This window comes from Centrocercus urophasianus, unplaced genomic scaffold (genome assembly GCF_019232065.1).
Source record: "Centrocercus urophasianus isolate 14NV4802_14NV808 unplaced genomic scaffold, USGS_Curo_1.0 seq_5, whole genome shotgun sequence".
Lineage (NCBI taxonomy): Eukaryota > Metazoa > Chordata > Aves > Galliformes > Phasianidae > Centrocercus > Centrocercus urophasianus.
In genome coordinates this window covers 6,802,380-6,827,694 of record NW_024885088.1, presented here as the reverse complement: position 1 = coordinate 6,827,694, position 25,315 = coordinate 6,802,380, and the positions used below count along the sequence as shown (strand labels likewise).

The window sequence follows — 25,315 nt, the reverse complement described above, 5'->3', positions numbered from 1 at the left end:
AATATTAGTAACATACACAACAGCAAAACAATATAATTCCAAATTTAAAAACAGAAATTTATTTCAGTTGCAATTATTAATGAAAATTCCAATTGGTTTTAATAGTAACAGATTAAACCCCAAGATAATATTGCTCACAAAAATTTTGGATTTTACAGATGAAAAGAAACAAAGTATGTATATTCCAGAGATACGATACTGAAACTTATCCTCTTGCAAACAATCTCACTGAGCAAATCCAATGTAATGAAAGTTCTGAATCATATTTTTCCAATATCAGCTGCAAAGACTTCAGTAATGATCAAAATGAACAGTGTCTTGCACGACGTAAGAAAAGAACTCAGGCAGCATATGGACTTGTAACACTCCTTCTAGACACTGTAAACCCATCATCCTGCAAACAGCTCCTGAGTTGAGATTCTGGAAAAGGTAGTTTTCTCAGCAATAAGAAACAGCCTTTCATACGAACACTAGGCTGGCTGTCAAACCCTTGGGTTCATTAGAGCAGCTTCTCCTGCCGACCTAAGTCTGCCCCTCAGCATAATCATGAAACATTTTCTGCCAGGAAGATTGTGAAGACCAAAGCTCTCTTTAAAGACTGGCAAGCAGATGTACAGAGTCACGGCTTGTTTGGTTTGAGGTTTGTTGTTTGTGTTTTTAGGTTGTGCTTTTCTAAACTGAGGTATGACATCGTTTAAATGCTCAAGGCATGACTAAGAGGGGTCACAGCATTGCTGTACTGAAGCGCCTGCTCAGTGACCCCACACTACCTCTGAGTGGCTGGTCTCAGTCCACCTGGAAGCTCAGGAACTCCTTTTCAAGTCAGCTCAACCCAACAGCCAACCACCAGGCCACAACTGCTTGTCTCCATCTCCCACAACCCAAATGGTAACACTTTCTTTCTGTTACAGAGTGTTTGATTCTCATCCTGAATCCTTACTGGTAAGGCAGGTTTTACATGCCAGATGTTGACACCCTTTACACCAGCAAGTACATCTTTGTATGGTCTGGCAGGTTGGGCGATGCTAATGGTCTGGTAAGTAGAAGTGGCCCCGCAGTCTGAATTCAGTGAACAGTTCTGCTCATGATGCCCTGAAAAGAGAAGGAACTAAATGGCAGCTATTGCCATGCGTATTGTTAAACACATGATTAAATGTGATGCAGGTACCCAGAGCACTGAACTACAACAAACCAGGTTGCTATTTCCATCTTAGAATACCACACTCTAAACAAGCTCTTCCCTTTTCATCACTGCTCCTCTCTCTGCCTCCTTTTCCTAATTAGGAAAACAGAGGAAACAACACGGATTTTCTAACACCTTCAGAAATAGCGTTGAGAACACAAAACCAAAGCTGCGGATACAAGCTCCAGTTCTGCCTAGCAGATCACTTCCCTGGGAGCCCACACTGTTTCCTGTTCCATGGTGCCCAAGCAGAGTCTGAGCTATTTTCCAAACAATTCAGAGAAGACAGCCAGAAGACCTTTGTCATCCAGCTGTTACACAACTGCATAAGGGGGAAGAAGGTCACCTCTCTCTGACCACATCATATGCAAAGACAGCTTTGCTAATGCGGTATCCAGGATTACAGCGCTCCATAAAAAAAGGAACAGGAGATCACTCAGCTGCTGGGCCATCCAGGAAAGGTTGGCAATGGGGCAGGAAGGCCTGGAAAATCTAACACAGGAAAATAAGGAAAGTCTGTCCTATTAGCATTTCAACATCCTGTGAGGAACAATCCTTGACTGTCATTTATGGATGAGAAAGGGACAAGAAAACTCTGAGAAGGAAGCTCAAAACAGTGATGTGACAAAGTCTTCAAGGTTCAGGCATGGCTGCTCCTATGACTGGAAAGCAAGTCCCCACTGTCCCATCAGCACACCAGGTGCCAACATCTGGCACAGCCGGCTTAAGGCAACGCATTTCACCCTGCTCAGGAAATACTTACAGGAGCTGGAGGACGAATGCAAGCACTGATGGACTAGCACCCAGCCTGACAAACCACAAATCTGCAGCAGAAAAACAGCTAGCTAGATATCCCGCCTCTTCTCCCAGTTGCAGTACCTTCACAAGACGTGATCCAGGCTGTTCCTCACACCTTCTCCGTAGATTAAAAGGGCTGCAGGTCCAGACCTACAGACATGTGCAGACTTACTGCTGTCTTCTGGATAACACAGCTGTACTAGCAGTGTGTTCCATGGACCCAGCCACGCTGACAAAACTGCACTCCTGCTGTAAACGTATGCTTTGCTAGTGGACAGAGGTGATCTTTACAGTGTTAAAGCTTTGTCACATGGCCACATTTATCTTCAGACCACTCTGTCAACATGCTCTGTCTGCTATTCTTGTCTGTGTAAAGCACTGATACAGCTTCAAAAAGATTTTCCTTCCTTTCTCTGGCTTGCACTCCCACACTTCAGGAAGCTGTTTGAGCTTCCCCACCTCTCATTTTCTAATCTGTGTGCGCACACTCACACACACTCCCAGCAGCTCTGCTTCAAACCACAGGTGGCCAAAAAAAACACCACTTCTGCAAGACTGTGGGAGTGAGGAGGGAAACAAAAAAATGGGCAGCATCCTTATGTGAGACATAAGTGCTAAACAAGCCCAGTTCCAAACAGTGCAGAGCAAGATGCATTTGTACTCACCACAAAATGGCTACATGCGCAAGCAAAATTCTTCAGGGTTCCCCTGGGCAATGAAAGCTCTTCCAGGAACCTATCCCCCTGCCCTTTCTCAAGGCATTTAAGAACTAAGGATATTCCACAGGCAAGGAAGAATGCTCAAAGTGAGCTCCCTCCCCCAGCACTTCCACCACCTTTCTGTAAAGCCTGAGTGTAGCTCACATGGCTCCTAACCTCCAAAAGAATTCTCAGTTCCCCACTAAAACACATGGAAACAACCTCTGATGGTAAGGGGTGATGACAGAAATAAGTGACCTAGGAGGAGTTAGGAATTATTATTTACAGAACTACGAACATCCGTATACACACACACACACAACTTTTACTTTTCTGTTGTACAAGTAATAATTGCACCATAACGCTGCTTGAGTCAATCTCAATTCAAGGATGGATCCAACCAAAATGATTCTCAGGTACACAAGCAAGCCCAGCAGGGGCAGCTCCAAAAATCTCTGTCCAGCTGCTCAAACAACCTGACACCGATCTGTACAAGCAACTGCTGCAGCTGGGAATGTGCCTGTTCTCAAACAAGGTGGCAAAAACTTGCTACTTCCAACCTAGGAGAGAAAGGGAGTAATCCCTAGAAGCCAACAGCTAGGCTCTGTCTGCTAACAGAGCTGAGAGAAAGTCTACTAACAGCGAGGCAACAATATATTTTGGATGTAAATATGTTGCTCCAAAAGTAATGCCTCCTATTTATTTCCATATAAACTGTAACAGATACAAGGAGTACAATAATATTTTATTCGATAGCGCAAATTCTCAGCTACAAAACACTATTTTTCAATATAGTCACCACCATTAGCTACGCATTTTCACCAGCGACAAACAAGAACCTGGATGCCATGCTTGTAAAAATCTGCAAGGCCATCTAGTCCATGGCTTGCCTTCCATTTTGCTGTTGCCCCTGCTGAAATGCACCACTTGCCCCCCACTGTGCTCACATCCACTGTTTTGTCTCCATAAATGTTAAGCGAGCATCAATGAACATCAACGCATACGATTTTTTTCGGCATGGAAGAATTCAATGACACACTGTTGCTTCATACACACTCCCACGTCAGATGCCATTTTGTCAGACTGCCCCCCTGCTACCATCCGTCACACAGTAACAAAATGTAATGGAACACTGGTAGGAAGGTTCAGCCTCAACTGCTGTACCACCAACATCCACCTCAGGGCAGCCCTTGTTTTTCAGAGAAATATAGAGCGTACCACAGTCATTCAGCAGGGCTTGCATGGAAGCTACCTTTCTAAAACAGGTATTTTTGTTTTTACATAATTTGGTTCCATCAAAATAAATAAATAAATAAAATCCTTTCTTTCAGATGTTTAGGAATTGTTCTTGATTATTACAGTGTTCCAAGAAATACCTGTAAATAGCCAAGCCCTCTAGCTCAGGTTTCTTTTCTAATCTAAAAAATAAAAATAAAAAAAATTAATCACTAGACCTCTTCGCTGCCTGGTACCAGCTGTCATTCTATCCACATTGAACAGGTCTGCAGTACTACTAGTCCACCATCACGTTACCTATGAATGGAGCACAGTTGTCTATGGAGAGGTGAGAGAAGGAAATCATATCCCCAAGATGTCACCAGAGACAAAACCAAGAAAGGTGAGCACTGTAAATATGCGAGAAAACTAACAACAAATGAAGATTTCTTCCAACACATGCAAAGAACTGATAATAGAATAGCAGTCAGATGAACAAGTGGAAGGTCAGGCTGAATGGTGCTTTGGGTAACCTTATCTAGTGGAAGATGTCCTTGGTCAAGGCAAGAGGTTGGAAGTAGATGATCTTCAAAGATCCCCTCTAACCTAAACTATTCCATGATACTATGAATGGAAGATGGGTGGATAGTAGCCATCCAACCTAATAAAGTAGTTGCTGCACCAGTCTCATACTTGTCTCCTGTGAAATGAGAAACATTCAGGAGATTTCTCAGACAAGAATGAAGAAGGGGAAAAAAATGAACACGTCCGAAGTATGTGAGCCTAGTTTTCCAACTTGCACATAATACAGAGGCTTGGGAGGAAAATATGACTCCATGTGATGCATTGAGATGGGGCAGTTAGGCAGCCTTTCATCACGGCCAGCATCCATCCCCTTCTCCTTTCTCCCCCATCAACAATGTACACACATCTAGGAGAGCTGACTTATCGAGGCAAGATCAGCCTTAAAATCTGCCAGGCCTCAAATTGTGAAGTCTTGGCCTGGTGCTGGAGAGAAGGCAGGTAATCAGGCAGTGAGTCACATCTTGCAGCTGCAGGGAAGCAGCAGAGAGGCTGCTGTCCACTGCTCAAGTGTAATAATGGTCAGCAAGTAGTATCCCTCCCAAACCATCTGCCTATATGACAGACATCCAGCAGACTCAAGTCAGAGCATCTGCACAGCTGTAGGCAGTCACCAGCCTCACTTGAAGCTAGACACGGAATGGGGACAGATAGTTGGACTGGGAGTTGAGAACAAAACAAATACTGAGGGTCTACCACCTGCCTGTCTGGCAGGTGTCATAGAGAGGATGTAAAACACTGGTTTAAAACATGCAATGGACTCCTCTCGCAGCCTCCCTCTGGCCTTCAATTTAATATATTAAAAGAAAGAGTAAAGCTACTTAGTACTGCCACCATTTCCTATTTTTGTTGCTGTTTGTACAGTCACCTGCAAAGCTAACGAGAAACTGTCACTATTAGAAAATGTCTAATTTCTGAGGGAAAGGTGTTGCTTCAGTCAACTTCCTTGAGTCTAGAAAAACAAATTAAGAATGGAATTCTTAAATGCTGATTCATTCCGCTTTGTACAAGAATACCTCAAAATAAAAACAAAAGAAACTGACTTTCCTCTTCGCAAATGCTTAGGAATCTGACCAGACTTCCAAGTTTTCTTAACCAATGACATTTTTTTTCATCCCACATTTGAACTCTTGGAAAAGGAGTTATTAAAAAGCAATAATATTACCTGCGCATCAAGTCCCTCAGCTAGCTATCAGCTGAAAAGCACTATTTCACACTAAAATCTAGATAAATCTCCTTGCTGGGGTAAGATAAGCTGACAGCTCAATAGTTCTACATTGTAGAATTTTTAGTATTAATTTTCATTAAATTTTTAATTCACTATCCTGGACATGGCTGAGGCCTACTTTCACGCATGAACCAACAGACCAGTACCTTTGAGAGTTTTCTAATAAGAGTTCAAAACAGAAGGTTTAAAAAACAAAAACAAAAAAACATGAACTGCCCAAAAACCACATCCAGGCACTGTTAAATCATGTGTTCTACTGACTGTAATCCAGCAACATTAATTATACCGGTAGGGGTTACAGTAAGATCACTATAAATTACTCGTGCTACAAAGGCACAAACAGTTTCTACTGAAGATCAGATTCCATTTTGCTAGGCATTACGCTTTATGGAGGGGCAATCACATTAAATGACTTCAAGGTCACGAAGCAGCAGAGCAGAGACTGAACTAAAGCCTTCTGTACCTCTGTATAATACCTTTAACCCAAACCTATTCTTCCTGTCCAGGATAATGCATACATGTGCCAGGCTGGCAAATTTTTACAGTCACATCACAAGGCTAGCACAGAAGATTTAAGAAAAATAAACTAAGACCTATGAGCTGGCCTAGTTTTCAATAGAAAAGATGTCACAAACACCCTTCATGCCAAAGCTAATACAAGGCATACATTGAGTTCACAGGAAAGCTTTGGTGATGTGGCTCACGAAGAGCTAGCATTTATGGGCTGAATGCATAACTTCCATGTTTTCCATGTTTCAGGGATACAGTTTTAATAGATAATTGAAACTCTGAAATGACCTCTTGATTAGGCACATGGGATGAACTTCCTCCCCTGACCCAGAGAAGCTTCACGCTTTGATGCACGGTTAAGCAGGTCCAGTCTGTCTGTCAGCCCTGGCAGTACAGAGTAGCATAAATTTGCAATCATAAAGCAGGAGGGGGGTAGAGTTTGCTGTTCACAGTCTTCCTCTGAAGACTCAATACATGCAAGCACCTTCTCATATTAAAGCAGTATTCTTCTACAATTAAGGCTAAAAGGCACAGCTAAGGTATGTTCAGAAATGCAAAACAAGCCACAGCACAGTTGGAAATCCACAGATGTCAGGCAGCTGTGCCGATAGCAGAAGGTTCCTTCATACCTCCAGGCAACACCTCTACTCTTCATGCAAACTGCCCATGCTGCTTGAGATGCTTGGCCTCTGCTGGTATCAGAAAACGGAAAATGGTTTCTTAGCAAAGAATGACATTTTAACAGCCAAAAGTTAACACTGACCAGTTTTCCTGAAGTTACACTGTTGAGTCTAAAGGGACAGTCCTTGTAATGAAAACGGGTGGGAATCTTTAAGAGCTTTGGTTGTGATTTCAAGTGACATGCATCTAGCCAAAGCCTTACCCAGAATTTCATCAGCACATTAATCCCAGATCAACTGGCACCGCCACTAAAAACATGTGCCCTGCCCTCCTGTATCCATCTCCATGTGCTAGCACAGGCTGTTCACCTTAATCCAGACCTACTGCCCTATCCAGCACATGGCTGCACAAACATCCGTGCCAGCACAAGGGAGGAGGAAGGGGAAGGGTGGGACAGATCCTGCATGGAGCTACCACCTTATCCTGAACAAACGTCCTCAAACTACTTCTGCAGCAAAATAACAATGATGCACTGTCGTAACGCCTCTAAAGAATAGTTAGAGACCCCCATCAAAGAAATCAACTAAACATCAGCCTGGAGCTGGACATGGCTAATATTCCTTCACAGACACTACCCAAGGAAGGAGGGAAGGTGTGACTCCATACCACAAAAGAATGCAAGAACTTGCAGACCCAGTGAAGGATGAATATCCAGGCTGCCTGATCTAGTCATAACTTTCCCTTGCCTACTGTATCTTGACTCTTCTTCGTAACATGCTAAGATCTCCACTTCTAGTTGTACCAAACCCCTGTGTGCTTCAGAAGGAAACAGTTCTATACAGAAGCCCTCACCAAACAGCTTACAGCCCAACAAGGTAGCCTGCAATGTCCTACCTGCACTTACCGCTAACAAAGAGGGCAGAATTTCAGGAGAATAACCATAAAAAGGGAATTGACAGAACATGTAAGTAAGAGCCAAAACAGGAGACTAGACACTAGTTGACCATGAGAGAAACAGATGTCTCAGCACAAATGACTCGTGTCTGGAAAAATGTTTGGTTTCTAGGGCTTCTTAACAAGCTACAGCCAGCAGAATTAACAATGGATGACAGTGAGACCTGAGTGCAAGAAAAGGAGAGAAGGATGTTAATGACCTGGCCACACGAGCAGCCTGCTACTTCTGCACATTGAGATCTGAGCATTGCCCTTTCATTTAAGGCAAATGCTATGCAAGCCAGCAGCAATGGGAAGTCAGAAAGGTTACGATTACCCTTTCATCTAACAAGCTGTTAAGAAACCAAAGTTAAGGTACTTTTCGTTAATGGTCTACACCACTCCTAGTTTACCACTGTATTGCCATATAGGTTATCAAACCCTAGTTTTTTTCCACTGGGAAGGAAAGATCAGATAGAGACTATCACCACTTTTTAAAACCAGGTGTATCATTTAACTCCTGTTTCAAGTAACTTGAAGAACAAAAGGACCTTGCAATTACCCAAGGCTGTGTTTTCCCAGTTATTTTGCCATCACTATTTTCAGAGCTGGGCTTCAGTGACGTGAAAGAAAAGGTAAAAAACTTAAGCTACTTGAGGAAAAAAAAAAACACAGTGTGGAGTCTGTACATGAATGAGCATTTGGAAATACAACAAAGGAGAAGGCAGAGCACCAAAAAAGGCTGACATCAGAAAATTTAGCCCTGCTTCACCCAGACTAAAAATACCGTGGCATTACAGAATGCACAGTTAACTGCTTGTTTGTTCACAGCCATTGTTTCAAGCACCCAGTTCTACGATGCCTCAACAAGATTGATATCCAAAGTCTAAGTCTGAATAGGAAATCCGAAAGTCAAAAACTTGAGTGCAGTGCAAACAGATATCAGATGTCATAAATTAAAGATAATCCACAGAACTCAGGCAAACAAGATACTCCTTGACCAGAGGACCGCATAATTACTGTGCTCTCACACTGAACTGGGAAAGCTTACATATGTGAGTCTGCACGTGGCGCATGGACATACGGTAATTCTGCATGAAATTATAAAATTACGTTCCTTGTGTTTAACACTGGACAACAAAATTCCCTCACCTACCAGTGTCTTTTGAGAATATTTCCAGGGCTTTTTTATTATACCCATGTTGGTAGCAGGTGTAACATTTCAGATGTTCAGGCTGTGTGGTCAAGGAGGAGCCCATGGCAAGGGGACAGCATGTTAGGTGGCACTTCAAGGCTGGCTTGCTTACATGTCAGCTGGAGGACTTGGCAGAGGACACATGTATTTGCAGGTTTTTGTTTTTTTTTTTTTTCTTTTAGCCAGCATACCTTTGTAGTTTTAATTGTTCACTAACTGCATTAGCGCAAGACAAGCATGATTTGGAAAATAGTTCACCTGTGCCAAAGGAAAACTTTTTGTCCACACAGGGTCCCACGAAAAGATCCTGTCTACCAGCTTACTCATTTCTTAATCATTAGTGTAGAAAAATGAAGTCTAGGCACTTGGTAAATAACATTTCCTCCTCAATTTTCTCAGCTGTTAGGAACCTAAAAAGAAGAGTCAAGGGATAAAAAGCAAAAAGACCAAACTATCAAATTAAATATTCACTCCAAAGCAGGTTGCACGCATGCTGACAGCACAAATTAATGGAAGTGCTGGACCTGTCCCTGTATTGTATAACACCTGTTCATCAACAATACAGTCATCAGCTGCTTGTTTGTCATCCAAACAAACGCATCCTCATCTTGCAAAGAACTGTGTTCACTTGTCCCTTATCAACCATCAGAAGAGGTGTGGCTGGCACAGCACGTAGCATTTGGATTATCTAAGAATCTAATTATTTTTTCCACCCCTATCAGCCAAATCTTGAGAAGAACCTAGAAAAATAAAACAGGTCAAAGCCCTTTGTGCCAATAAATGGCATCACAGCTCAGGAGGAGAATCAAGGACAGGAAAATCCCCAAGAGTGTTCTGGAACAACATTCACTGAGAAGTACTTCATAATCTGAAGAACATTCATCTCATGAATTTCAGATGGTCAGGCTGCCTCTGCTGAGGAAATATCAAAACAATAGCAAGAAACAGAGCAGAAGGCCTGATTCATGTGAGCGGTTTTCTCAACTACTACTTTTCCACCTGTCAGAGGTACCAGTGGAAAGCGCAGCATCAAAGTATGAGAAGCCTAAACGAAAACAGAAGTACAGTAGGCCTGGTCAGACCAAGGGTCTGCGAAAGCAGCACCACATCTCCAGTAACAGCCAGTAAGAAATGCTCAGGGCAAGAACATAAGAGACAAACTCTCTCTTGCATGCTCCTCCAGCAATGCATAAGCTTGGTGTTTTCTGAGCCAAGGACTGCATCTTTATCTTTGCAATTCATGGCCTCACATAGATTCAATCTAATAAAAAACCATCTACTGAAAAGCATCTCCGTTTTGGTCCTCCATTGTAACTTCTGGCAGTAAATTTGATAGCTTCACTGTATGAGGTGTATGCTGGATATTTCCATTTGACCCACTTAGTTTGCTGGATTTCTCTAACAAAAAATAACTATTCCTGATTCAGCTTCTTTTTGCCTATTAAGACCTTCGTAAGAGAATGTTCACAATTTTCACAGGACTCTTCAACAGGCCCCAGTGTGGAGTTCCTGTCACAGCAAACTCCTTCCTTTCCCTTCTTAAACCCCTCACTTCCAATCCCACCCTATTTCCTTTGCTCCTGTTTTCCTTCCTCCATTAACTTAAGAAATTTGCTACAGTCCCATAGACTTGCTATAGTCCCATAGATTGCTTAGAGCAGGTAACTAGAAACATGGACACCAGATCCACGTTTGGTTCCAACAGCTACCTATCTATCCAGGCATAGAGGGCCATCCCATGTGAAAGCCTGTACCTTGCAGCAATGTTGAGTAAATTTCTGTGTATTTAGCTTATGAAGACACATGGGCTCAGAGCAGCACAGGCATGGAGCTCTAACGCAAATCAAGACAGTAGCTTCAGCCTTGAAATGCTTGCTTGCATAGCCTCTTTCATCACCATACAACCCTTCACCTCTTAGGCAGCAGCAGTAGGATTGCAAGGTACTCAGCCGGTACTCACCCCATTAGCGTGAAGGGAGACCACTAGCAACGGCACTGACAGACCTAAGGATCACAGAATGTCCCAAGAGAACAGTGAGAAGGGGAGTCTCAGGCAGGCAGCAGGCAAACGAGCCTGAGGAGACCATGCAGGGAGAGCATGGTGTTATTTTTCTGCAACTCTAAGTGCCAAGGAACTGTGTGAAGACACTCAGCTCCACACTAATGAAGAAGGGCAATCACAGCTCCCTCTTACTGAAAGGAAACTGGCTGCAGCAACACATTAAAACACTGAGCTAATGGAGCCTTTCAAGTACCTTTGAAAACATACACCTATACTAGAGAATGAATGCTAAAATCTGTTCCTTCAAAGGTTTTTCTTTTTGGAGTTTTTGTTTCATTTGGAACCTTAAAGCTTGTTCTGCATCTATGATGCCTTCCTCTATTGTCTGCAAAGCCAAATATTGAGGCTGGAGAAATACCCCTAGTGTCAGCTCATTTTCTATTGCTTTGGCCCTACGTTGCTAATGAAGACAGGTCATACCACTAACCATTAAAAGAAAAATCACAATGAAGGATAACCAGAGGAAGCCAGAAAAAGTTCCTAATGCTGTATTTCTAACCCACTTCATTTAAATGTGAACCTAAACAAGTGCACTGAGATCCAGTCATAGCTATAATAGAAAAAAGAAAAAAAAAAAAAGAAGGAAATTTAAAGGTAAATACCAAGTACAAAACTATACTAAAGCATGAATAAAAGTCATATCATTTCAACCAGTGGGACCCACTGTCGTACACCTAAGCCCAAGCCTGCCACACAATCAAGACAGCTGTAGACAACACAGAGAATATTTTCTTCTTTTTATTTAGCCAATATACCCATTACAAAGCTGGAAAATGCTCTGGAGCTGCAGAAATGGAAGGCTTGTTTTCTTACTCCTGTCAATAAATAAATACAAGGGGTGAAGAACTAAATACCTCACTAAATCATCAAGACAAGCAATCAGTGCAATCATAAAAAAAAAACACAAAAACTATTTGCTTAAAAAGAAAACTTGAATCAATTTAAAAATATGTCAGAATGTACCAGATGCTTCATTTTCAAGTACAAATATCAATTTATTTATTTAAGATCACTTTTAATTCTTAGGGTTTGGGGGACACAAAAGGTGGTTGTAGATGTAACTACATTTCACTGCAAAGCCAAATACAGTCTATCATAAATAGCATGTTAAAAAATAAAAAATCAATCATTCATCAAACAAAGTAATTCATTATTTCCCCAAATCAAAAGATTTAACAAAAAGCTAAGGAAAACTATGAAGTTATGTAATTACTTACATAGATACTTATGAACACTATAGGTTAGCAGAAAGGAGAGCTAGATGTAGGCTAAAGACCACGTTTAGCTGCACATCAGTGCTTTAATGGCTCTCCACAGATATGAATCAGTCTTACTTTAAGACAAAGAATAAAGTACACATGCAAAACTATCAAAACTGATTTGTAAATCAATTCCTCTCCTCGCTGCTTAAAAAAAATTCACAAAGGTCTGTACAAAGGACAGCACTTCTTTACAAATAAGATGGTTCAGCAACTGCTCACAGCATTTGGCCAAGTAGCAAAGCAGCAGCTCCTGTCCCCATCCCTGCAGCCTCCAGCAGGGACACCATTAGTTGCACATGTGGAAAAAAAAGAGTTAATTCTTCAGAACCACATTTCATAAGGGTGATAATGGGAACTGTGGGACCTTTGGAAAAGCACAGTTCAACCTGCACTTGGCTCCTGGAAGTAAACAATGTCTGTCCCTCAAAACCAGTAAACTTCTGTTTTTCAGCACTAAGCAGTAATTCCCCTTCCTTGTATTCCCTGAAGGTTTTCCCCTTTTTCATTTGAATCTGAATAATTAAAGCAACAAAACCAATCTCTTGCTACTCCAAGCAATCCAGACTTTACAGGATCCTCAAAGACTCACAGACAGATTCTTCCTCAGCTCTCTTCACAAATAACAAGTGCTCTTGAAATCAAGACTGTTAGGGGTTGAGACAGAGACTTCAGAAACAACTTGGAAGAGACTAATAACTACTTGAGACCAGCTTTATAGTTTGCAGAATTTTACATTGGAGCATCTACATGCCTGTATAATATCAGAGCATGCCTGCCTTGCCTGCGATCTTGTCTCTAAAGGATAAGAAGTCCATCTCAGGAAAGTCTTAATAGAAAAAGCAATCTTCTCCCATGGTAATTACAGGGTTTTTTTTCCCCCATAAAAGCTGTCAGGATTGAAATCTTCTATGTATTCCTCTACCCACTTTTTAAAATCCATTTGTATTTACAGCCTCTGCAGCATCCTCCAGCAGTGAGTTCCATAATTTAACACAGATGGAAGAACTTGTTTCAAACTTGCTCAGTGGTAATTTCATTGCTTGTGTAGTTGTGTACTATCAGGTAATTGCTCCCCATACACTACTACTGGGTGATTTTATAGATCTCTATTATATCGCCCCCAGCAGTCTCCTTTTCCAAACTGAGTCATTTGAAGAGTCACAGGCAATTTAGCTTCTCTTCCTATGGAAGGTTCCCCAGGCTTTTCGTCAACTTCACTACACATTTCTGTTTATTTTCCAGTGCCACTACAAGCCCTCTTAATAATCAGTAAAATATGCTATAACCAGAACCAACACACAGTATGAATTCAAAATGCAATATACAGATCTCTTTTGTTTTGTTCTCGGTTTCTTTACTGCTACAGGTTTAATTGCCTGTTTGACCTCTAGCTGAAACCTGAGCTCATTTTCCCTTTCATTTCTCCACAGAATTGTTTCCTAAAATCGGGAAAAAAATAAGGCCTATCAGCAGACAAACCAAGATCAATAGCACAGGACTAGCTCAAGGAGACCTCACTGTTTCTGTTAAGCAGAAGAGCCATGAAAGCACCCTGCTCAAAACTGCCACGGGGAAAAGAAAAACTGGAAATACCTCACTTCATCCTTCTCTGAGCCTGCAGAGCCCAGCTACTGTCCATGAGCATGACCAAGTCGGCTGTATATACTATTAATTCCCCCTAATAGTGCTTTGAGGTTTAAGAGAAGTTGTGATTTATCTCATCTGGGAGGTAACAAAAGCCAGCACATGGTCAGCCAATGGTGGTTCTGATGATTCAGCTGGTGTGGGGTGACTTGCTAAGGCATTATCTTCATGGTGTTTGAGCCCAGTGTTTACAGGGCAACACACTATATACAACCCAGGCCACATACCATGAAATATTTTACAGCTTATAACTTTCTTCCCCTGGAAGCTACTCCTACACTTCCTCTTCCAGTGAGCCCGTTCACTGAACTCATTTGCCAGTGCAACAACCACTCAGACTGTCATCTGAGGAGAGCATTTTATCTCTACCAGCACCCCAGTTCTTGTAACTTCCCAGTACCCTGGGACACAGCAGGATCCTTGTCCCTCTGTGAAAAAACCTCAGCCCTTCTCTTCCTCACCTCCAGTCACAGCAGCTACATGTGCCCACACCAGGCTGTCTACTTTTAAACGGGAGAAAGCTGGTCCTCTAGAGCTGTGGTGAGGCCCCAGACCAGAGCCATCGCTAAGGGCAGCTCACCACTGACATCCTATTGGCTCTACAGGCTTCAAGCTGCATGTCAGTGGGGCTCACTGGAAATCTCCCTATCACCCCTTGCTGATGTGGCATCAAGGACCCATCTGCTGGGAAGCGATTCCTCCAGTGTCTTCCATTGACAAACAGGAGAGCAGATGCCTTGCCCCAGAGTTTCTGGCTCCTCAAATCTTACTGCCTGTAATGTCCGACCCCGGACAGATTTGAGAAGATCTGGTTTCCGTGTGCTTTTACATACAGGGCAGACTCAAAGAAAAGAACTTGCCATTCAAGGGGTAGAGTGCTGTGGCAATGTTCTGCAGTTCTGCTCTAACAGGAAGAAAAAAAAAGGAGACATCTGTCAAAAGGTGTAAACCCAGCAAAGACACCAGGTGAGTTCCAAGAGAGTGGGAAGGAGCTCCCCAACACTGCTGTTGTATTGGGTTTACTCCATTCAACATTCAAGCACATCAGCAGAGTTTCACAGCGCACCATTAACAATGGAGACTTACTTTACAGCAAGCCCTTTTAAGGGGAAAAAAAGGAGAACAAAAGAAAATGCAGTTTGCAGATTCTGAATGCCTCACCCTAACTAGATAATTCTATCCCTGAATTCTGGTAGTACTATCTCTGGCATTTTATTAAACATTTCATTTATCTGGTAGAACTCCAAGCTCCTGGATTTCCAGAGGTTCCCATATACAATTCAGAAAACATTCCTAGTTTCCAGTAATAGATGCTTTGGAGGAGCCCACTGAATTCATAACGGAAAAAAAAAAATCACTTCATCTGCACTTGGTTGAAACACAAACGTTACAAATAATCTCACTTTCTACAACATCCCATCAGTTTTACAGATGCTTCTTTGTTGGTTTCCTCTAGATTTAACTCCCCATTTTAAAAACGAATAATCTCCAAGCTTGCTCAGACCCTACCTGGGCTAGCTGGGGAAAAAAATAAGAATTCACACAACAAGAAATCACTTCTAGTTCCTATCTACAACAGCTTTCCATTTAATTACAGAATTGAAAATCTAAACTCTGCATTTAATATTAGCCAGCTGTTAATGGTTTAACATGCAAAATCCAACTGTCACATTCAAAGTATTTTTGTGGGGCTATTTAACTCTCTCAGTCACACCCAGCATTACTCTCTGTACTATACACATTTATAAAATGATTTACAATACCATTAATTCCCATGTGCAAACATTCCACAGAACACCGACCAACATAAATAACTGAGATTACCTGTCTCTCTTTCTTAACCACCTTGTCTCTCTCCAGACCACCTCAATGCTGACACTATTTGCAAACTACACAAGGACAACCCTGAAGCAAAGGAAACTGCATGCAGCTTAACAAGGGATAACCTTTGGAAAATCATTTAGATGAAGAATCATTTGTAGTTTTCCTTAAGTTGTATATGCAGTTCACTTTAGAGCTCAGTAGTATTACAGTCAAGAAGCAATATCATCTACCACTGAAAGGCCTAATTCCATTCAAAATGCATTATTTACTGCTGCTCCAAACATTCCATAAACAAACAACTTCAGCTAAGCTTTCCACATTTATTTTCTACCCAATAGTGGCATTTTTGAAAGAAAGAAAAAACAGCCAACTATCATCTACTTTCAAGTTCCATGTGCTACTAAAGAAATACACAAGGCAAATAGCTGTCCTCTGCTCTCCAATAAAATACTGCCTAAAGACAACTCAGTAACACTAGACCCAATACTGGCTAAATTTGGCTTGCATTGTAGTCCTAAAAAATAACCCAGCAAAAGAATCAACTGCCTCAACTCTGCTGTTTAGATGCACAAGAAACAGTGGTAGCCTGTCTTTGCTGTTGTTCTCTCTGACTGCTTGGAATCATAGAATCACCAATGTTGGAAAAGACCTACAAGAACATCCAGCCCAACCATCCACCTATCACCAGTACTACTCATTCATTCAACCACGTCCACCAACACAACGTCTAAACATTCCTTGAACAACCTCCAGGGTCGGTGACTCCACCACCTCCCTGGGCAGCCCATCCCACTGCCTGACCACTCTTCCAGAAAAGTAGTATTTCCTAACAACCAGCCTGAATCTCCCCTGGTGCAGCTTGAGACCATTCCCTCTGGTCCTATCACCAGTTACACAAGAGAAGGGGCCAACCCCAGCTCACAACAACCTCCCTTCAGGTAGCTGTACAGAGCAATCAGGTCTCCCCGAGTCTCCTCTTCTCCAGACTGAACAATCCCAGCTCCCTCAGCCGCTCCAGACCCCTCATCAGCTTTGTTGTCCTTCTCTGGACACACTTCAGAACCTCGATGTCTTTCTTGTAGTGAGGGGCCCAAAGCTCAACACAGTGCTTGAGGTGCAGCCTCACCAGGGCTGATACAGAGGGACAATTACTTTCCTGCTCCTGCAAGCAACACAAACCAGGATGCCACTGGCTTTCTTGGTTAACTGGGCACACTGCTGGCTCATGTTCAGCTGAGCATCAACCAATACCCTCAGGTCCATTTTCTCTTCACGGTCTTCCAGCCACTCTGCCCCAAGCCTGTAGCATTGCCTGGGGTTGCTGTAGCCAAAGTGCAGGACCTGACACTTGGTCTTCTTGAACTTCAGCCCACTGTCCTCAGCCCAGCAATCCAGCCTGTCCAGATCCCTCTGCAGGGCCTTGCTACACTCTGGCAGATCAACACTTCCTCCCAACTTGGTATCATCTGCAAACTTACTGATGGTGCACCCAATGCCCTTATCCAGGTCATCAATAAAGATACTGAAGAGGACAGGCCCGAGTACAGACCCTTGGGAAAATTACAAGTCCCCCAACAAAGTGTCAACAGTCAAAACAGACCACCACCACTGCCACCTCACACACTGTGTGACTTAAAAATCCAGGAACAAATCAGACCACTCACTCTGCCACTCATTTCTGCAATAAACATCATTGTTTCCATGTTGCGTTACAAATACTTAGCCTCACCACTACCCTGCAGAGATAGGTTCATTATTATTTTATGCCTGTTTCACAGAAAGAGAAAGCAAAGGCCAAAGTGAACATTTTCAGAAGCACTTGCTTATGATTTGCTGCTGCTCTGGGGATACCCAGCTTATGGCACTGAATCACAAATATTCCAAAACAAACACATGCAAAAAAATGCAAACAGCTAATTTTTGGACTGCAGCTCAGAACAATACTACTGGCCAAAAACACGTTGCCCCCGCTTTCCCTTCTCACACAGTAAGCAGATTATGAGGAAACTTTCTGTCAAAAGACTTCACAATGCAAGCTGTCATTGGGAAGTGCTCAAGAACCCAGACAACTTTCTAAAAGGCAGGTGTAACTGTGATTTTACCTTCTGCTTATCACCACTTCTATCAGCACAGCGTCACTGAACTGCCTCCCTCCAAAAAGCAATTTGAGATGCAAGGTACAAAAATACATGTAAATTATCATTAAAGGATCCTCTGTTTAATTGGGGCATTTCAGACCAGGGCTGCTGTTTTAATGGGTTGCCTCCCAGGAAACTGACTTCTTCTATAATGACACAGTGAATAGTAACGACCAATGTTTAATTGGGACACTGTTAGTAAAATCTAGCTTCAAAGGGATTAAATAGGCTGCTGCAAAGGAGTTAAGTGATTAATCAGATGTTAAATACGTATGTACTTTTATACTGCGGCTTTCTCCTATGCAATCCTACACACTCTGAACTTAACGGGAGTTTTGTCACTGACTAACACAAGAAGCATCAGCCTCTTAGTAGAGGCTCACCACCAGCCTTGCACACTTGAGCACTGGTGGAACCAGACGTTAAGTGTTGCACTTCTCTCTCGGAGAAAGAAATACATACATACATATCTGCCACAAAGCAAATACATAGCAATATACAATTGCACATACCTACTTGACATGAGCAAAGATACTACTGCAAGTTTATATTGATTACAAGTAGTCAAATCCGTACCAAAATTTCATCACCTCGCAGTTTTCCTAAAACTTAGAGTGCTTCTCCAATAGATAGACTGTGCACTGAGCATCCCAAGCACAAATAGAGCCTGAGCCTTCACTCCCTTCATCAGAGCTTTCCACGGCTCATCGCTCAGCTGCTGGGGAATTTACGGCACAGCCTTGCCCCGTGTTGGGGCAGAAAAATAAAAACAGAAAAAAAATCACCAAAATGCATTCACCATTACCACCTCTGCCAGTTCACAAACCCCTAATGCAAAACCTCAGAGGGAAACTACTTCTCAGAGCAACACAGCAGCTCTGCAGCCATTCTGATAGGCATGGAGCTTGCTCCCATGCCCCAACCCACAGGTTGCAGAAATAATGGTGCGCCCGTACAGTCACACAACTGCTAAGCAGACCCTCCAAAATCCGGGTGCCCACCACAACTGGCTTTTGCTCCATTTGTCTGAAACAAGTGCCCAAAAAGCCAACGGTACTAAGGAAAATCAAACAGAAAGTTATCCAGAGTGGTTTGAAGAAACGTTATCGGTTGAAATCCACTTTTCTGTCTGAAAGACCTGCTATATTTGAAACTATTAAAACCAGCACCAGGAGATGAGCCAAAAAATTCTCTGCGCCCCTTCTGTTTCCTGTGTTCGGATGGCCCCGTATTCACTAGCACTCAGGACAATGCTTTAAGTGCTGCACCTGAATGGCAGCTTCTGCTTAGGCAAAGATTGCTGTGAGAGCCCGCACATGGACAAAACATTCTGAGCAGTAAAAATAGGTCCAGACTGCAATGCTTGGAACAGGTCACTTAAAATAGGCATTTCACATTCCGTGTGAACCTGCCTAGTTAAGTGCAACGAAAAAAAATCTGTGGTCAGTCATTTCAAGACTCCAGTACACATTTCCTTGGCTCTCTCCCGACATGGATGCATCCCTCTCCAGACAACTCGGGAACACACTGCACCAAGGCGAGGAAAGGACCACTTTTTCTGTTCCCAAAACCAGCAGCACTCTTATTGCTGACCCGCTGAGAACAGAAGCCTCCAATTCAAAGCGACCCATCTCCAAAACAAGGAAACGCAACCCACCCCACACTACTTGTCTCTGACGTTCGTCCACAGATCACACCCGACATTCCCGTGGAAGTTACGAACAAACGCGGCGCAGCTGAATCGCAGTTTCTGCGTGCGGGAGTTTGCTCGGCCAACTGTACGCGCCTGCCTGCGTTAGCGCTGTGCCGCTCTGCAACACGCACACACCGCTCCGTGACCCCATGTGTCCGCCGTGCTGCGGGAAGCCCAGCCGGACCCCGAGGTATGGGACCCGAGAGCACCTAACCCAGAGACAAAACAGAGCCGGGCGCTTCACACCGCAGTCACACCAGAGAACCCGAAAGCCTCCTCGGCCCAAAGCTGTCGAGGGACAAAAAGCGTGGTGCTGACCGCTGCGCCACTCTGCGGGGTGGGAGGGCGCCGGGTGAGAGGGACGTTGGGGTCTGTCTGCACTGCCCGCGGGGTGCCAAAGGGACACGAAAAGAGGCGAACTAAAAAAAAATAAAATTAAATAAAATTAAATTAAAAAAAAGGTCAAAATAAACAAACAGATTAATAATAATAAAAAAAAAAAAAAAAAAAAAACCTCGGGTAATAAAGAATAAAGCCAACCAAACAGAAGGGGAAAGCCGTGCCGTGCCCGCGGGAGCCCCGAGGAGCGCATCCCCTCTCGGCAAGAAACTTTCTCCCAACTTTGCGCCCCGACCCGAGGCACCGCCGCTGCCGTCCCCGCGTGAAACAGCGCTCCGCACCCGCGGGGCCGGCGGCGGGCGCGGAAGGCAGGGGGGCTCAGCCCCCGCCGCAAAAACAAGCAGACACAGACGAGGCGACAAAAAGCAGCAGAAATAAACTAAACCCGGCAAACAAAGCTAAGCGAGGCAGCGTGACACTGAGGCACGGCGGCAGCGGGCGGGGCGGCGGGCCGGCTCGTTACCTTGATGCAGCACTGGGCAGCAGGCTCAGACATCTCTCAAGGAGGAGCTCCGCGCAGCCCAGCGGGCGGCCGGGAACTTCTGGGGCTCTTCCCACCTCCCGTTCCCCCGCCGGCCCCTCAGGAGGAAGTTGCGGCCGCCACCGCGGCCCGCGGAGCTGCCCGGGATCCCCTCCCCGCCGCCGCGCTCCGGGGGGCGCTCGGAAGCTGCCGCCCCCCCGCCGCGCCTGGCCGTGTGCGCGCGTGTGCGGGACCGCGCGTGTGTGAGCGCGCGTGTGCGCGGGGCAGGGGGGAGAGCGCGAGGCGGGGGGAGGGAGGGAAAGGGCGGGCGCTCCGCCGCGGCCCCCGCTGCCCACCAGTGTTTTCCTTCCTGGAAGAGAAACCGAAAGGCGGCGCGGGCCCGGCCGGCCGTGCCCCGCCCATGAAGCCGGAGTTTCGGGGGCCCGAAAGTGACGTGAGTTCCCGGCAGCCGGCCCCGCCCCTTAAAGGTGCCGCCGCGGCGCGAAACGGCCGTGAACGGCAGCCGCCCGCGTGCGCCCTGGCGCTGAAGGACAGCCGAGAGGAAGGGGTCTGGGCGGGCGCGGCGGCTGGGGCAGGCGTGCTGCGTTCTGCGCCGCTCCGCCGGGGGGAGGCGGCGCGGAAGGGCCGTTGAGACGCGCCAGCGGGGGCGGAGAACCCGGCGAACGGGTGGAAGGTGCTGAGGGAGGCGGTGAGCGGAACGGCGACGACAACAATGGCCTTTGTTCCGCACGCGGAGCGGCCCCTTTAAGAGCCTGGAAGTGGCACGGGAAGTCCGGGCAGGGCGCAGCAGTGGCTCCGCGCGGTCCTACAGTAGGCGGCGGAGGACACGAGGAGCCCCGAGTAGGGATGCAGAGGCTGGGGGGGCCTCGCCGCCCCACGCACACGCACTATGGAGAAGGGAGCTCCGCGCTTCGCAAAGAGCGAGCGTGGCGCGGCGCCCGGCGCCCAAAGGGAAGCACCGCGCCTTAGCTGGTGTGCTGGGGACGCGGACTCTTTCAGCCCGTATGGCGTGGCCGCGGCGCGGAAGCGCCCGGCTCTGTTTTGTCGGTCGGGTTCCACGCCTCGGGGTCCGCCTGAGCTTCCCGCAGCACGGCGAACACATGGGGTCACGGAGCGGTGTGTGCGTGTTGCAGAGCGGCACAGCGCTAACGCAGGCAGGCGCGTACAGCTGCGCCGCGTTTGTTCGTAACTTCCACGGGAGTGTCGGGTGTGATCTGTGGACGAACGTCAGAGACAAGTAGTGTGGGGTGGGTTACGTTTCCTTGTTTTGGAGATGGATCGCTTTGAATTGGAGGCTTCTGTTCTCAGCGGGTCAGCAATAAGAGTGCTGCTGGTTTTGGGAACAGAAAAAGTGGTCCTTTCCTCGCCTTGGTGCAGTGTGTTCCCGAGTTGTCTGGAGAGGGATGCATCCATGTCGGGAGAGAGCCAAGGAAATGTGTACTGGAGTCTTGAAACGACTGATCACTGATTTTTCATTACACTTAAAATAGACATTTTACATCACGCACAGTGTGTTTGGGGCCATGTGTGAGGTCATAACCCTCCCTTGTTCCTGCTGTTTCTGTGGATATCTCCTGCTCTTCCATCCCAGCCTTCATCACAAGATGTGGTGAGAAAGACTCCAGCTTGCCCAGGACAGGAGGTTGCTAGGATCTGCTGGTAGGCATTCTGGGGCAGGCTGCCGCAGGCCATTTTGCATACCAGGACCAACTAACTCCCTGTGCTCTCTTGCAGCTTGTTACAGCTTCATTTTAAGCAGTCCAGGAAACTAAAAAGGAGGAAGGGAAAATAATATTCTCTCTCAGCTTAGCAACTGATGAGTTCCTAATATAGAGCCAACTCAATAACAGAAATCTTGTCTACCCTGCTCTGCTCAACAGGACTGCACTGCTGGAGAAGAGTCATTGCATCTTGATTGCTTTTATGGTGCAACTCTCTCTGCTATTATTCTCTCTACTTCATCATTGTATGACATTTCCCCTTTCATCCTGTATATGAATACTGCTGGCTTTTCCCAAGTGCTGAGTCATTATTTTGTACCTCATGGCAAGAGAGTTTTGTGATTCCTTATGTTAAATGTAAAAATTAGAGATGGAAAGTACCTGTTAGGTCATCCACTGCACATCCCCACTGGTACTATATTTATAGCACGTGATTGATCCATCCACATTAGTTTTAAGTTACATAATGGGACTTACGCCACTTCCTTTTGGAGTCTGTTTCATGGTCTAACAGCTCCTGTGGTTGGGAAATTATTTGGTCCATATTTTCATTTGTCCAATTTCACCCAACTATTCCTGGTTATAAATGTATTTTACTACCCTAGTTTTTTTTTCTTTTATGGCTCTCTGTGCTTTTCACCTAGGTATCACTTCTTTCCTAGCCATTGACATTTGTTCTTTTCATCTCCTTTTTCATCAGTCCCTGCAGCTACTTTGTTACCATCATTGGTCTTTCTTACCCATCTCACACCCAGCCACTTTTAGAAACAGTGTCTTCTCCAGTCCTTTGTGAATGTAGCCAATGCTCCATAGTGGTTTAGTCTGTCTGTAAATTGCCTCACCAGCTTCAAAATTTGTCATCTGCCACCACCGTGAATCAGTGTTATGGACCCTCTTACTCCTCAATATTTCCTCTTGCAATATAATTGTAATCTAATATTGTCCATGACAGTTATGGTGAAGCTGTGTGTCCTGGGTCTAATTTTTTTCTGCCCATGGTTTTGACATCTGTATGTCCACTCTTTCGGGGTTCTCTGGTATCTATGCAAATTTTCATCCATTTTGATTTCTGTCATTAGTTGCCATCTCCTGAGACCTCAAACTACATGGTCCTGGCTGCTGTGCTGTATAGGAGACAGGAAATGCTGCCACGTCTCCTGGTGAGCAGGATGGTCTGTGGCTGCACACAGTTGCTCTGGGCATATGAGGAGAAAGCTTCTCCAGCTGTCAGCTTCTCTTTAGATCTGTTCTGTATGGAGATTGCCCAGAGCAGAATGGAAGTGCGTTAGCTAATATTAAACCTTGAATGGGCTCCCAGCTGATTTCTTTCCCTCCTACCAAGAGTCTACTGCTTAGCTTACCTACAGGGAGGATCCTGTAGTTCAAAGCAAGATTTATGATCCCACAGAGTCACCTTTCATAGATGCCCTTGCCAGAAATCCCCTAACTTTTTGCTCAAATAGATGGTAGCAATACTAATTCAGGCAAAAGGTAATCCTATTCTGGCCTGTAACGTGACACCAAGTTTCTGCCTTTATTAGGGCTGTCATGGGAAGGGGAGACTGTGGTGTTGGAAGGCAACAGCAGGAAGAGAAAGCTGTAAACTGAAGAACGATCTTTTTCTTGTAGTGGCCTGAAAATCTGGCATTGGGTGTTCATACTTATAGTCTAGAGTATGTCCCTGAAAACAGGGCAAGCCCCTGCTTGTAGTAGGTGACTCCCTTCTTAAAGGCACTGAGGCTCACTCCCCTCTGCTTGCCTGACATGGCTGTCTAGAGAGGCCTGCTGCTTCCTGGGAGCCAAGATCTGAGAAATTGCCAAGGGAGTGCCACCGTTAGTCAAGAGCATGGAACTACCATCTGCTACTGCTCTTTCATGTGGCCATGAATGGCAATGGAAACCGGAACATAGGCAGAATCAAAGAAGACTATAAAGCCCTGGCTGCACATGTGAAGAACACTAGTGCCCTAGTTAACTTCTCTTCAGTTTTACCAGTTGGAGGAAAGAGGGCAGCCAAAAATAGACTTATAATGCATATCAACTCCTGGATATGTGGTTGGTGCAAGAAGCTTTTGTTTCTTACGACAGCGGGACTTTCTATGAAGATTATAACCTGTTAGGGAAGGGTGGGATCCACCTGCCTAGAAGAGGCAGGACAACTTTTGGCACAGGCTAGCTAACGTAGTAAGGTGAGCTTTAAACTGAAGGACTGTGGGAGTGGGATCAAAAATGCAACTCCCATGGCACACTCACAACTGGAGAATGAGCCAAGCCAATCAGAACTGTGATAAATGTTCCTTAGCTGCCTCCCATGAGATGAGCCTGAAGAACAGTCACTTCAATGATGTGTATAGCTGTGGGGAATGCTCCTGCATTTCTCTAGAGAAACCTGCATCCTCAGCTCCTTGTTCTTCTCTAAAACGACTTTGTACCAACGTGCACAGTGTGGCAAATAAGCAGGAAAAAAAGAGAACCATGTGAGGTTGCAGGACCTTAATCTCATTGTGATCACAGAGACATGGTAGGACAGCTTGCATAACTGGAATGCTGTCATAGTTGGTTATGTACTTTTTAAGACAATAGGCCAATAAGACGAGATAGTGGAATTGCTCTTTGTGTGAGAGAACAACTCGTGTTGAGTTCTGCCGGAAGATGAATGATGAACCACTGGAAAGGTTATGGGTGAGGATTAAGGAGCAGGCTAATATGTGTGACACTGCTATGGGTATTTACTTCAGACCACCTGATCAAGAGGAGGAAGTTGGTGAGTCCTTCTACAGTCAGCTGAAAGTAGCAGTTTGCAATCCTGGGCTTCAGGAGAGCAAACTATGACCTCTTCAAGGACCTATGTGGATGTATCCCATGGGTTAGAGCATTGGAAGGTAAGGGAGCCCAAGAGAGTTGGTTGATTTTCTAGCACCACTTCTTCCAGGCTCAAGATCGATGCATCCCTAAGATTTAGAAATCAAACAAAGGTGGTAGGGATACACATGGATGAGCAAGGAGCTCATGGAAAAAATCAGTGGAAGAAGATAGTCTATGGGATGTGGAAAGGGGGTCTGGTCAGTTGGAAGGAATGTGGGAACACTGTCAGGGTGTGCAGGATTGCAGTGAGGAAGGCTAAGGCC

At 44.9% G+C, this 25,315-nt stretch overlaps 1 protein-coding gene across 4 annotated transcripts in view; it reads right to left on the bottom strand.

Moving 5' to 3' along the window:
• ETV6 (ETS variant transcription factor 6) overlaps positions 1-20,573 on the bottom strand; it is a 131,225-nt gene extending 110,652 nt beyond the window's left edge. For 2 of the 4 annotated variants that reach the window (XR_006171467.1, XM_042834910.1), the window contains exon 1: positions 19,551-19,619. Coding sequence is in view for 3 of the 4 variants with exons in the window: in XM_042834910.1 (XP_042690844.1) it covers positions 19,551-19,597 (47 nt within the window). In the remaining variant the exon portion in view is untranslated. Of the gene's footprint in view, positions 1-19,550; positions 19,628-20,448 lie in introns of those variants that run through there. The other 2 variants (XM_042834913.1, XM_042834912.1) reach the window with 2 other exon arrangements.
• Positions 20,574-25,315: the final 4,742 nt, after the last annotated feature.